At 35.5% G+C, this 14,709-nt stretch overlaps 1 protein-coding gene across 11 annotated transcripts in view; it reads right to left on the reverse strand.

Annotated features, from left to right (window-relative positions):
- The window catches only part of TTC37 (tetratricopeptide repeat domain 37), a 167,477-nt gene that overhangs the window by 10,515 nt on the left and 142,253 nt on the right, over positions 1 to 14,709 (reverse strand). For 9 of the 11 annotated variants that reach the window (XM_027605936.2, XM_027605939.2, XM_027605937.2 and 6 more), the window contains 4 exons: positions 13,668 to 13,820; positions 9,722 to 9,852; positions 7,876 to 7,999; positions 1,585 to 5,965 (listed from right to left, as the gene is read on the reverse strand). In XM_027605936.2, coding sequence (XP_027461737.1) covers positions 5,891 to 5,965; positions 7,876 to 7,999; positions 9,722 to 9,852; positions 13,668 to 13,820 — 483 coding nt within the window. In that variant the 3' untranslated portion in view covers positions 1,585 to 5,890. Of the gene's footprint in view, positions 1 to 1,584; positions 5,966 to 7,875; positions 8,000 to 9,721; positions 9,853 to 13,667; positions 13,821 to 14,709 lie in introns of those variants that run through there. The other 2 variants (XR_003522132.2, XM_027605941.2) reach the window with 1 other exon arrangement.

Raw genomic sequence — 14,709 nt, forward strand, 5'->3', positions numbered from 1 at the left:
CAGAATACAATTTGGCAGGATAACTGAGTCTGTCCCAAAGACACATACTTCAACTCATTGACATTTGAGGTGTCAGCAGTTATTAACAAAATCAGACAATAGTACTGGAATTCTATTTACTTAAGAATAGAGAGAATAGTAATCTCTCTGAGCTTCCTTTTTTGGGGGCGTGAGGTCTGTAAAATGAGGATAGCATCTACTGTAAAAAAGGACGTGAGACTTAAACGAGGTTAAGTGTGAAGAGCCTGGCACACAGCAGGCACTCTATCTATCCCTGCCCGTGCATGCTTAGTTGCTGAAGCCCTGGTGGGCAATGATTGCCACCTCATCAGCACAGAAAGCTCCTCCGCTGAAGCAAGTGACAGTGCCAAAATGCTCTGCAATGGCGGGTTTTATTTGGCTTTGTTAGAAGCTACTTGCGCGAAAGCTTATTCCTGCCTACATATTTTCCAATGTTCACAAAGTATTCACCACTGCTTATCATAAATCTGGTTCTAGTGAGTTAATAAGTCATTCTGAGCCTCGTCCTTAGATAGAGAAGCCTTCCAACCATATATAAATAAAACTTGTTCTGAGGCACTCTGGGGTTGGCCTCCAGCAATTCAGAAATAAACAATGAAGCTGCTCATGACAATATAAATTTGCCTTCTCAGCAGTATATTTTCTCTCTAATCTCCTTCTTTGCACACGAAAAATCTTCTGCTCCATCTGGCTTTTCTCTTGTGCCCAGAAACACATAACTCAGTCTGCAAAGATAGAACCTATAACCATATCTTTTTTTTCCACACCACCTGACTTTTTAGGCTAATTTCCAAACTTTTGAAGCCAGCAAATAATCTTTTTGTAAAGACTATTTGTATACTATTTCTTGATCTATTAAACAGAAAAATTAAGATTAGAACTTTAAAACCTGTATATACTGGTTTTTCCTAAAAAATGTGCCACACAGTTTATTATCATGTGCCTGATAATAAACTATGTGGCATATTTTCTCCATAGAGAAAGCAACCACCATAATTTTGTATGATCAAAGGGGAGGAAATGGCATTTTAAAAGGCAGGGTCTTAGGAACTCAAGTTACTTAAGCCACATGGGAGTCAGATAATCAAACAATGTGCTTATTTCATATACTGTGGTGCTCTTTCTGTATGAAGTCTATTTGGCACGTAGATGGCACATGTAATTACACTCAACCATTCATAGATGCTGTTTTCCATTACAATATTCCCCTGAGTGTAGGTTTACTTTCCTTTTTAGAGTCTTAATACCTACAACTGATTAACTACTTTTTTTTTTTTTTTTTTTTTTACAGTGGAGGCCTCTTTGGAAAGGAGTTCTCCCTTAGGTTTGTAAGCACAAGAGGGGCCCCCTTTTTAGTGGAAACCAGAGTTGCTGCTTCACAGGTGCTGCACCAAGCAGTTTCAGTATTTTGCTCCAGCTCATTTTGGACCTAGAAAACCTTGGTGACCTTAGAATAACAGAATGCTGCCATTAGAAATCTAGCTCAAGGCCCTGACTTTACATATTTATATAAAAATTAAAGGCCAAGACATAAGACTTATCCACTTACATACCCATTAAATATTGAAACCCAGATTGAAACACACTACTTAGGTTTTGTGAGTATAATTTAATGCAGTTCTTTTAAAGAGAATGAGAGTGAAGTACTTGATCAACTATATGGTGATACTGTGCTGCAAGCAGCATGTTAAGTGAGAATACTTCAGATACTGTTACAGAAATAAACAGCCACATATTCTTAAGAGTCAAATACTCATGACATTTTATTTTCACAGTAACCATTTTGATAACTCATCATCTTTATCTGATGACCCCTTTTTGGGCAACAATTAAGATGATAATCCCCAATTTCAGTGATCTAGTGAAATCCAACTTCAAAGGAATGTGTATCCATTTTAACAATATACACAGTGAGCAATGCCCTCATTTTCTATGCTGCCATACCAAATTGCCACAAACTTAGTGGCTTAAGAACAATGTAAATTTATTATCTTACAGCTCTGTATAAGTCAGATGTCCAACACAGGTCTCAGCAGGTTACAGTCAAGGTGCCAGTGGGGCTACATTCCTTTCTGGGAACTCCACTGGAAAAAAAGTTGCCTTGCTTTTTCCAGTTTCTAGAGCCTGCCTTTATTCCACGGCTGGAACCACCTTCCTCCAACTTCAAAGTCAGCAAAGTCGAACCTCTGACCTTCCACTGTCACTCTCAGAAAGGGTCTCCACATTTAAGTACTTCTGTGATTAAATTGGGTCGATTCAAATAATCCAGGATAATCTCTCCATGTCAAGGTCACACTTGCATAGCCCCTTAGCCACATATTCACAAGTTCTGGTAATTAGGGCATGACAAGTTTGGGGAACCATTATTCTGCCTCCCATATAAGCAGAAATAGCAAGATAAACATTTTTTTAGTGCCCATCTTCTCTTCAGAAAAATTAATAATTTATATATGTTTTTATAATAGGTACTATATACAGGGGAAGTATGTAGCCCAAATGAACTTTTGTACTGATTCAAACTCAGGAGAGATGATGACATGCAAATTATTTCAATACTCCGGTGATGTACTATGAAACCCAACCCCTTTTCCAAGGGATACTCCAATTTTAATTATCCGTCTCCTGGCATCATATCCCTTCACTAAAACAAATAGGTATTTTCAATTCTAAATTGAAAATAAAAGAAAAAAGGATTTCAAATGTTTCATAACAGCTCTTTGTTAAAGAGATCCTATTCTTAAGTTCCCTCAAAACATTCTGAGGTCTAAAGATAATTTAGCATTTATTTTAAAAAATTATAGTTGTATAGGATATTTTTTAGGTACATTAGAATTTAAAACCCTGCTATTCAAAAAGTTCCTATTTTAGTCAGCCCAAAAGAGGAAAAACCATTATTATATAGCAAAGGGACAGCTAGACACCTTGAGTGGATTTTCAGTGCAATAGATCTTAAGTGACTCTATTTTCAAAACCAAAAATAAGGTATATACTCTAAATAAGGGAATTTTCTGACTTTTTATCTTCTCTGTATAAAAAGTCTTTAAAAATACAGATATGGGAAGAAAATCCTGTACTTTTATCTTTCTAATGTAAAAAACAAAACAAAACCAAAAAACCTCTCCTGCAAATTGACGGTCAGTTTATAACCAGCAGCTGAGTCTACACATGGGCGTCCGAGAAGCTTTCTATCCATCCATTAGCAACTAAAGTGAAAAAAAGGAAGACCTGTAGAGAGACAAGGGTCAACTATGCCAAAACAAAGTTCCACATTTTTTAAAGTGTGCAAAAACTGAAATAGATCTGCAAGTCCCTCTGATTCATACATAAAATATACTTCATTTTTGTGTTCCTATAAAATGTCCCCAAAACAAGTATCAAGCTTTTCTATGAAGCAACCAAACATGTATCTTTTCATATTCATATATTACACATCAGTAAATATTTACCCAATGTTTCAGAGTAGTTTTTTTTTTTTTTATGTTAGTTTAGGTAACCATATCTTTTAATTCCCTTAATGGAGAACCCGAGAATTTCTGTCCAATGCTGTTCTGTGTAGATTCCCAAATTAAAGGAAGTTTCATTTCAAACTGAAAAAAGAGCACGGCATTTTAAACTAAGGCGTTTTTTTTTTTTATCCTGACCAGAAATTAATGAAAGGGACATTTTAGAGATAGGACAAGTGATCCCAAACAAGTAGATTGTGTTCTAAAAGTTTACTCATAAGCTGAAATATATGTTTCCCACAGAAAATGATTATCAGATGTCTAGCTGGACTATAAATATCTAATTAATTAATAAGAGCCAAAAGGTAGATAAAAATTAGCAAAAATGCACTATAATTCTCAAATAAGGAAATACCTAAGATGAATGCTAAATATTGACACTTCTGGAAATAACTTCTAATGTAATTTCTCTAAACTTACATATAAAATGAAGGGAACTTTTGGCTACTTTAAAGTTCCTAGAATCTGATAACACCGATTCCATTTCATGTTTTTCTTTGCTTTAAGCATAGTGTTTAGCACTATTTTCCTTTACTTACTAAGATTAAATGACAATGTTCAAAACATTTAGCAAAGGTCTGGCATTAAGTAAGCTCTGTAAAACTCATACATTTATGATTGGAGCCTCACAGTAACTGGGCAGTAGTCTTAAGAGAACAAAGAAAAGACAGGATGTGTGTACATCCATGCAAAAAGAATTACCTGAGATGGTATTAACTATCATGTTTTCGAACTTTCCTTTCTAGAAAACCTGGGTCTGAGGTTCTCAGAGGCCAGAACTAGGCAACTTAGTCAAAAGGTCACTCCCTGGCTACAGGCCTGGAGCAAAGACTAACCAAGTCCACACTGCAGGAGAAAGTAACTTGTGAAGTAAGTGACACCCCAGAAAGCAGATGGAAAACAAGAACTGACTCATAAGCATTGAAGCAGATAGATCCAGGCCATTCTGGGGTAAAGGCTAAAGTGCTTTCCAGAGGAAGGAGGAGGCCACGGGCACCAGAGAGGCACAGGCAACCTTTTGCAGCTCATCTCTGGCTAAGTCTGTGGGACAGGCTGTCAAAAGCACTGATTCAGTTGGACAGTTGTGAAGATAAGGAAGAAATGGGCAGAGAATGGCAAGTGCTTGATTCTTTTAAAGAAAAAAGTAAAGGGAATAATCATTATTGGATTAATCCAGTGGTTCACCAACCTGAATCAACATTAGAATCTCTTAGGCATGCCTTTATCATGCAGAGTCCTAGGCCCTTATCCTTAAAGATTCTGATTGCATAGGTCTGAATGAGGATAATATTCAGCCAAATTTGGGAATTCACCAAATTATAGTTAGTTCAATAGATTAACCTTTGGAGCAAAATTTAATTACAGAATATTATCAATTTATATTATCTCACAAAATAACACCATAAAGCTGATTTAGAAAAACTGCATACATAAATTGTACAACCACACATTTTCATACAACAAATAGTATATGTAAATATCTGAAAATATTTTTTAAAACCACAAATCCAAAGTAAGCAACATACAGTTGTTTCAGATATATAAAAGGTTTTTTGGAAAAACTAAAATACGTAACGTGCTTTCAAGTTTTAAAATTTGAAACTTAGAAATTATATCCGATATTAATACTATAAAGAAAATAAGACACTATGTTTTTTCTTATTTCAGAAAGTTCAAGTCTTTTCGTCATAATTGAAGAAACTGCATGATCAATTAAACACTGTTGTCATTATTTTCCAAAATTTTCCATTACTTTTTTTAATGCAGCCATACACCTGAGTGTTTTGAATTATACAAACATATCCATTAGCAGTCTAAACTCACCAATATTTACATTATACTTCTTCAACAGAATCTGAAATGAACCACTAGTAAAATAGGCTGTAAGATTATTTAGATGTTATGAGTTGGTCTGCTGAACTCCAGAGTTCATAGAAGAAATTACATCTTTCAATTTATTTTTTAAGAAGTAAAATTCTGCACTGTGCTAATCTGCTTTTGCATATTATTTGGAAAATGGCTATAAAGGCTTTATTATAAAGGGGTACAAAAAACATCTTATTATGCACAATGCAAGATGGAGAAAAGAATGGTTTACAAATTACTGATGAACACCTAAGGGAATCATGTTTTTTCCTTTCATTATGGGCTTCTCAAAATCAAACATATTTTTCAAATTAAAGTTATATTACGAGTTTTTGAAAAATTAAATCCCTAGCTTAAGAACTTAAATGTCTTTAGATTTGAAATAGGAATGGATGATTATAACTACGTTTTTTTAAAATGTTGCTTTGGGGAACAGTCTTGATTCATTGATTCTTTCTAATAACTTTCTCTTTGCTTGCTTACTATAAAATAACATACTGTTACTGTGAGGACAATTTCTGATTCAATTCCAATGCTCTTGTATCTCCATGAATTTTGGCATTGTTTACCAGCACCTAGGGGAAATCACATATAGGAACATTAGTATTCTGTTTATTAACAGTAACCATATTTAAATTCATAGAAGCCAAGTATGCCAAAAGGCAGCAAGCAATATCAAACACAAGAAAAAGTGACTACATGCAATCTTTTCAGTCATTTTTGCTGAAATAAATTGTTTAGCCAAAGCCAACATCAAAGATAAGCACAATTTATTCAAATGCTCAATTAGTTTACATGCAACATTTTGACTGTTACCCTTTGTCAGCACTGTATAAAATTAAAGTGGTGGTTTTGTTTATAATACTGTCATCTCTAAACCCTTACCCGGAAGACCACTTTATACACAGAACTGTGCAAGTGATACTCCTCTATTTTTTTTTAAAGATTTTTATTTATTTGTTTGAGAAAGAGAGTGAGTGGAGGAGAGAAAGAAAACACGAGCGAGGGGTTGGGGGGGCAGGAAGGAGGCTGACTCTCAGTTGAGCAGGGAGCCAGATGCGGGGCTCCATCCCAGAACTCCAGGATCATGACCTGAGCTGAAGGCAGACACTTAACCAACTTAGCCACCCAGGTGCCCCGATATTTCTCTCCTTTAAAACCATAGCTTAGAACTGAGGTTCTAGATTCGAGGCTCTATCAAGAAGCTTTGCAAGGTTTTCACCAATTCCACAAACCATAAGATTTCATTTCGGTTGCTCATTCGACTACTAAAACTTTTTGGTTGTTCATTTTCGAACACCGTGAAGGGTCTGAGATTTTGCTCTACTTGTAAGCCAACAAGTTAGCCTGCACAGTTTCATGGATACTGCCAAAAGACACGGTTCTCCTGGGTCAGAGACAAAGGTCTTTACCACTCATGGTACAACAAACTGCGTGAGGATCAAGACATTTACATTTATTCCCCTTGGCCCCTAAGACTCACACAGGTGACCCAGATGGAAGTATATAGATCCCCACATCCATACTGGTTTGCATTACAAGAGAGGAACCCTGAGCCCAGGAGACCTGAATCCTTTATAATGGGCCTACCCTTTACTCTGGAGGGAGACACTTACGTCTGTCTCCCAAGGCTCACTATAAAAACATCCTTGAAAAGACAGTCTGGAACAAAGAGCAGTCAGGTCATCTGCTCACAGGATGCTGAGAAATGCAAGAAAAGCACGGAAAACCGTCTCCAACATTCACACAAGTTCTATATTTTTGGTGTGCAATATGTTAATTACAATGCCTTTCTCCAAGCATTGTTTTTGTTAATATTTCTTTAACACTGTGTTTCACAGAAAGGCAAACAGTATTTCAAGTGCTTCAGATATTTAAAAAGCTTCTCATTAATATTCATTGTATTTTATAAATTATAAGCTCAAGTTATGAGAATCTTAAACCTGTATGTGTTTTATATAGTCTACCTTTTTAAAAAGAATTTTAGATACACATACACATATATTTATATATTTCAATACTAGAGCTATCCCATGAGGAGTAGAAACTGTCACATGCATCTCATAGAAAAGACAAGTAAAACAGTATTTCTAAATTTAGTATCAAGATCCCATTAAATCCTGCTACTTCCAAACCCATCCTATATATTTGCTTCCAGTGCAATGGTCATAAAAAATACCACAACCAGCACCTAGTTCCTTTGTCTAACTTTCTTATTCTACATAGCACATCAGGAGAATGTATTTCCTACAGGTAAAATCAGTGGTTCTCAACGAGGGGCAATTACGGGTATCATCTGGCATGTCTGAAGCCATCTGTGGTTGTCACAAGTTGTGCAGAGGGAAGAGGACAGTGCCACTGGCACCCAGTGTTTAGGGTGGCTAGGAGTGCTGCTAGATACCCGACAATGCACAGGACAGTAACCCTCACCCCTCCTCCAACAAAGATCCAAAATGAAATATTATGAATAAAATCAAGGCCTTACATCAATAAGCTCGTAGTCATTTTTGGCATGTAAGTGTCTCAGTAGATACCAACGTGCAGTTGATACAATAGACTTGGGATACCCAGGCTGATACACCACTCTTTCCAAAAGTCGCCGCGTCTCTCTGAAAAAGATACTTATATTTAGTCCACAGCATCTAAATTAACATAAGATATCTCATATACTAGTCTCACACACGTTATCTTTCTCATTCTTTTGCACACGTGGTACTGATTCCTTCATGAATTTTTTTTCATAGAATAAAGGTAATAATAATGGCTAATATCTATTAAGTGTTTATTATGTGTTGGGTACGACACTAAGTATTTTACACATATGGTCACATTGAACATTCACTACCTTGTAAGGTTAGCTTGCTATTACTATTCTCATTTTGCAAGTAAGTAAATTAAGGCTCATTCCAAATTGAAGAGGGGAAAGGCTCCTATTTTACGAGCACTTCCGAGTGCTCTATCTCTAATCCTTTTTGAAAACAGACTGAAAACAAATCCATAAACAATACAAAAATAATCTACACCAGAGTTAAAGTGTGTATCAGGCTTTTTAGTATATGCTTTAACAGACAAGTACAATATGTAAATCCATGTAATAAAAGGCTGATTTACAATTGTGTTCTAATCTTTCTTTCCTTATTTACTAACACCTATGACTCCAGAAACTTCCGTACTAACAGACACAACACAAATTGTGGTAACTTCAGAAATGCTGAATAGGAGGATCTTATAAATAGCAATTGGTTCGAAGCAGAAACTAAAGAACTTGTCTTGAAGATATATCTACATATGAATCACACAGTAAGCACACTGTTTTTTTCTTTGCGTTTATGTTGATTTGGGCTGATTTTCGGTGGTGATAAAAATTATGGGAGGTGCTAACCGATTACAAGGAGGTAGAGGTTAAGGCCCTTTAAGTCACCCACACTGAGCTTCAGCAGAAAGAGTTCATTAGGAAGTATAAATAAATTATAGCCTAAAACATTTCTGAGTGAAATCAGTCATACAAAAAACTGGCCAAAAGTAAATAAATACTAAATGGTTCTGGAACTGCTGATTAGCCATAGCCTTAATTCTTCCTTCACTCCTATTTTGGGATGCTGATGTGATCCCTGCCACATATTTATATGTTTTAAGCTCTATGTCTACAGTATCTATCGTGTTGCAGTAACATAATGCTCCTAAACCACGGTTTTACCTACAGTTGCTCTGTATTATGTGTAATAACCATTAAAGCTACATATTATTCTCAGAATTTTAAAATATTCTTGCTTGTTTTTTCATCCATATGATCTTTAAGTAATTTTTTTCAAATTTATTTCTGACCCCATCCTCACCTTTCAATAAAAAGATCACTAAAATTTGTATATTGTAATCTCAAAAACTTTGAGTTTTTCTAGATATAAAAACCTCATTATTTATAAACATAATTCTGTCTTTTCAATATTCATTACTTTTTTTTCATAGCTCAGTACCTTGCATGAACTTAAGTCAATCTAGCCTTGAACTTCAGTATTTTTATTTTGTTTCTAGAATCCACATTACACTGTTGGTATATCTGAAGACAGCAAAACTCCAAGCCCTTCTTCACTTGAAATGCTGTCATGCCCAATCTCTCATATTCTATATCTGTGTACCAAATTATTTTTTGTAAAACAAATATAAGACTTTGCTTTCTTCCTTACTTGGTTACTTCAACAGCCTTTCCAAAGTAGTAACAGATATATGAATAACACCAAGTTTGTTACACTAACTCTAAATCTTTGTTTCCTTGAGGGACTGAAAGTGAAGAAACATTTCCAAGAAAAAAAGGGAACAAGAATTCTTCATACCTTGCCCCCATTTTGCGGTTGAACTGTAACAAAGCTTGTAAAAAGACAGCCAATGGACAAAAGCAAAGTTTCAAGGCCTCAGTTGTAGCTTCCTGAACCAAAGATGACCAGTGATCATTGGAAATATTAGCCTGTAAAAATATAAGACATATAGTAAATCGAGGCTTTCAACATGTTTACCCTAAAAAAATGAAATTCAACACTCATTTATTAAGTGCCTACTTGTCCAAGTCACCATGTAAATGCTACAGGGGCCATGATTCTACAAAATGATTACGATCTGATTCCTGCCCTTAAAGAGCTACAGAACAGGGTAGACTGGAAAAAAGGAAGGTTTCAAAGAGGAATATTACTTAAAAAACACTAAAATATTTCTTAAAAGGAAATGCACTATTCTACTATATAGGTGAATAAAATCTATCAGTCACTAAGCCTCTGGGATCTAACAAATATAAAAAACTCAATCTAACATGACTCTAATTGGTAGTGATAAAGTCCCACATTTCAAAAATTATCTAAGGAGAGAGAGAAGGCTGAAATTAAATATTTTAATAAAATCCCAAAATAGAAAAAAGGTACAAAGCAGATCACAGATAAATCAAACTCATCAATACTGAGAACTTTTTAAAGAATTTCACTTTATAAGGAAAATGTTAAGGTATCTACACATCACTTATGTTGCAAACTTTAGTTTCTTACATGTACTGACTCAGAAATAACAGATAAGTGTGTTCCTAAGGAACAATAACGTGAAGATAAAATGGTGAACAGTCTGCTGAATTACGTTAGAAGAAAAAATGCACTTAAAATCTTTCATTAAAAACCTCAAACGTTCATTAAAAACTAAGATTTCATATGTACAGGTATCTAGAGTACACATTTTAATAAAGTCAATAGGATGAGTCCATTTCAAACATGAAATTATAAAAAAAGAGCAATAAACAGTGCAGTACAGGCAATAATTATTATGCATGTAATTAAGAAAAAGGAAGCTATAAAGATAATAAATTTGAAAATAAATTGTAAAGCATCTTCTATAAAGATGGAAGCAATGAGACCTTGGGTACATTTGACAAAGAAAATAAGGCAAAGCCCAAAAGTAATACGACTACTCCTAATACATTTTTATTTTTTATATTATTTTTTTAAAGATTTTATTTATTTATTTATTTTAGAGTGGGGGTAGGTGGGAGCAGAGGGAGAGGGAGGGGAAAAGAATGTTAAGCAGACTCTGCGCTAAGCATGGAGGCCAACACAGTGTTCCATCTCATGATACTGAGATCATGACTCCAACACTCAACCGAGTCACCCAGGTGCCTCATTCCTAATAATATTTTTAAAAACCAAGAACACAAACCCTCACTGGTTGCTTTTATAATGTATTCTCATATAAAATATTCTATAAAGTTAGCTCAGATTACTATATAAGGAAAAAGTTTCTATATGTACTTGGTATATTAAAAACAGAATGCAAATTTTTGTCTCCCACTGTGTCTTTAAAATTTGTTATATGAGGAAGCACTTTATCTCTGTCCCTGGGTATATATTACAGTAGGCTCTGTGATTCTGATACCTACTTTTCTTAGAGTCATCACAAACAATCTTAATTAGAATATCTTCTTCCTTTCAATACTTCAATCTTCATTCAGAGGTAGTATCTGCACCCTGTCCCACTACAGTTCCCAGACAGGGTATGGTTACAGATAGCAGCAGAGGGTTTGCTCCTCGTCCCAACACTCACCTTTTCTTGCCAATTGTAGTCTCAGACAGCTACTGAAATGCCGGAAGTCTGTATTTGACTGGTGCTACTGTACGATGATGCCTTGCTCTCTAGGCCTGATAGATATTTCAATCTCTTTTTCTCATCCAGGCTTTCCTGGCTTTATCAGAGACTCCCAATTTCATGGATAGTCTCTTATCTGCAGGACTAGCTATGTAATCTGTGGAGCCCAATGCAAAATAAAAATGCATGGCCCTTTGTTCAAAAATAGTTAAGAATTTCAAGATGGTGACTGGAGAGCATTAGACCAAGTGTGGAGCCCTGGGCAACTGCATAGAATGCATGCCTGTGAAGCAGTCCTGTTCATCTACAGCTCCACTAACCTGGACAAATATACTCTATTTCACTTACTCTCCACATCCTCTAAGCAATCTGCAAACCTCTAGCTGCCTTTCTGCCGAGATCCCATCACTCCTCTAGGAGGCCCTACTGGATAGGATCTAAGATAAGTCCTATGCCAACTCATTTTCACACTGGCACCACTCACTCGTTCCAACAAACTCCAGGAGTGCTGCCAAACCCAGGTCACAGTCTCCTTCACTCCCTCCATCTTGTACCCAACCGTATACTCCTACCCACCTTTGGGATTCACCTACTGCAGACCACTCTCTGCCAGAGCATGTGCTCATTTTCCAAAACACTCTCTTTTCCTCTGTCCTAACACAGCAGGTGGAGAGCCACAAGCTCCTGAGGTTATGTCAGATACCTGTCCATATGCCTCCAGGACCTCAGAGGCCACACATCAAAACCTCCCTTTCTCTGAGAGAATTCAGATAGGTTCTTTTATTATTATTATTTTTTAAAAATTAATTAGTTAATTAATTTATTCACTCTTCAGCTGTTTATCCCATAATCAGCTACCTTGGAGGATGAAACCCAATTGTGTACAGACTGAAAGCAAAAAATATACACTTTCTCCCTTCCTCACCTTTGTGGGCATCTGTGGGTGGAAATGTGCCACAGAGATGGGGGGGAAACAGAATAGCTCTACCCCCCAAAATTTCTTCATAATCCTTCTCCAACTTCTAATCCTTTTATAGCTCCCTTATAGGTTAGGCTTCTACTCACTTTGGAAGTCTGTAACTTGATCTTATATCTCATTTTGGAATCTGTTATCTCTGAAATCTAGTATTTAGTATCTTAGCTGAAACTCTCAGTTTAATATCCTATTCATATATTATAACACATACAGGAGCCTCTCATAAAAGTGTAATTTTACAATCCTCATCCGCTGTACACTGCCAGGTGTTTACCATAGAAACATGCATCTCATATTCTTTTACAACAACTGCTGGGTGTCAAATAGTACAGTAAGAATAATTAGACTCGAGCAGTGTTTTAAAGTTTACAAAGGCTTTTGGAAATGTTATTTCATTTGATATTTAGCCCTATAAGAAGGCAAAGTAGTATTATTATCTCTACTCTTACAAGGAAAAAGAAAGGCTCTAAACAGCTAAAGTTTTCACAGGTAGTAAATGGTATAACCAGAACCAAAGCCATTAGAGAAAATAATTTTTGTGGCTGTAGTGGGTGGTGGGAGAAGATGGGGTATATATGGGTATTACTAAACTGCAAGCTAATTTCCTCAACTGTAAAACAGGATTACCGTGAATATGAAATAAGTTAATATGTATCACACACACATACACTCAAATACAGTATCATATACGCTGTTCAGCAGTTTGCCCCCCAAAGCACACACACGTAAACATTTATCTTAAAGAGTTTTCCATACTAGTACCAAAGATTTCTAGATTAATATACCTAATTTTGTATCAAAAATCAGATGTCAAATCAAAAATTACCAGAAGTCCTTCTTACAGAATGTCAAATTTAACTGAGAAATGACTGAAATGTTAAATTACTGGCACCTTTGTCACAGATGAGTACCTGGGTTAATTCTAATTTATCAAAAGGAAACAAATATGTATATTCTGCCATAATTCAACTTTTAAATTGCAATCTTTGGATTGGAATTTAATTGGAATTAATTGGAATCTATGGATTTACATGACTCTTATTTCCACCAAAAGCCCAAATACAAAGTCTATGAGAAGGCCACATGAGAAGGTGATGAAACAACAGGAACTCAACAGAAAGCACTATCATCTTAAAGAAAAATAAAAGAATCAATTTTTCATGATCATAATTATAATATGATCTTACCATGCAGGCTTTTAAAGCAAGTAGAGCTAGTCTCAAGAGACTCGACAGCTTCCCACTCCAAATGCCCTGTTGGGATGCTACTTGTAGACTCTTTCTATAACACATCTCTGCAGCACCCATCATTCCTTGGGACTGATATATGTGTGCCAGCCACTGAGGAACAGAAAGAGAACAGAACCAAAAAATTTTTAATTTAGTACATAGTCTGGTACAAACCAATAAATTCAATACACTTTGATGAAGTTAAATTTTTAATTTAATTTTTGGTAAGTTTTATGCCCCCAAAAATCCAAAAATCACAGGTTAAGAAAGGAGTAGACATCTTGCCCATTCTATCAGCAATAGCTTACTAGCCACAGCACTTGAAAGTGTTAAAGAGTCTTCCATGATGGTAAGTCAGGAACAAAATCAAAATGGAATGTAAAAACAGATATATCATGTAAATACTGATCAAAAAGAAGTTTGTACAGCTGTATCAACCTCCAACAAAGTATATCTTAAGACAAGAAGTATTAAGAGATAAAGGGGTCTGTTTCGTAATGAATAAGAATCAATTAATTGGAAGAGATAACACTCCTACATTTGTATTCACCTAATAAAGACACAGAATTTATGAAGCAAAAGTTGACAGAAATGAAAGGAAAAAAAAAACACTGAAATGCAGAATCAAAGTTGGAGATTTTAATACACCTATCTCAGCAACGGTAAAAGAAACAGACAAAAAATTCAATACAGATATAGAAGATTTAAACATAATCAGCTTGACTTAAATGATATATTTGGAAGACTATACTCAGCAACTGTAGAATACACATTCAGTGAAAATGTGTATTTTCTAAATCTGACCATATGCTGGGTCACATTTCAAAGAACTGAAATTATACAGTCTACTCTGATTAAGTGAAATTAAACTAAAAATCAGTAAGAGACAACTGAAAAAAAAACATCCTCTCCCATATTAGAAATTTTACAACATGCTTCAGAAAAAAACATGGATCAGGGCGCCTGGGTGGCTCAGTTGGTTAAGTGTCCAACTCTTGAT

This window comes from Zalophus californianus, chromosome 5 (assembly GCF_009762305.2).
Source record: "Zalophus californianus isolate mZalCal1 chromosome 5, mZalCal1.pri.v2, whole genome shotgun sequence".
Lineage (NCBI taxonomy): Eukaryota > Metazoa > Chordata > Mammalia > Carnivora > Otariidae > Zalophus > Zalophus californianus.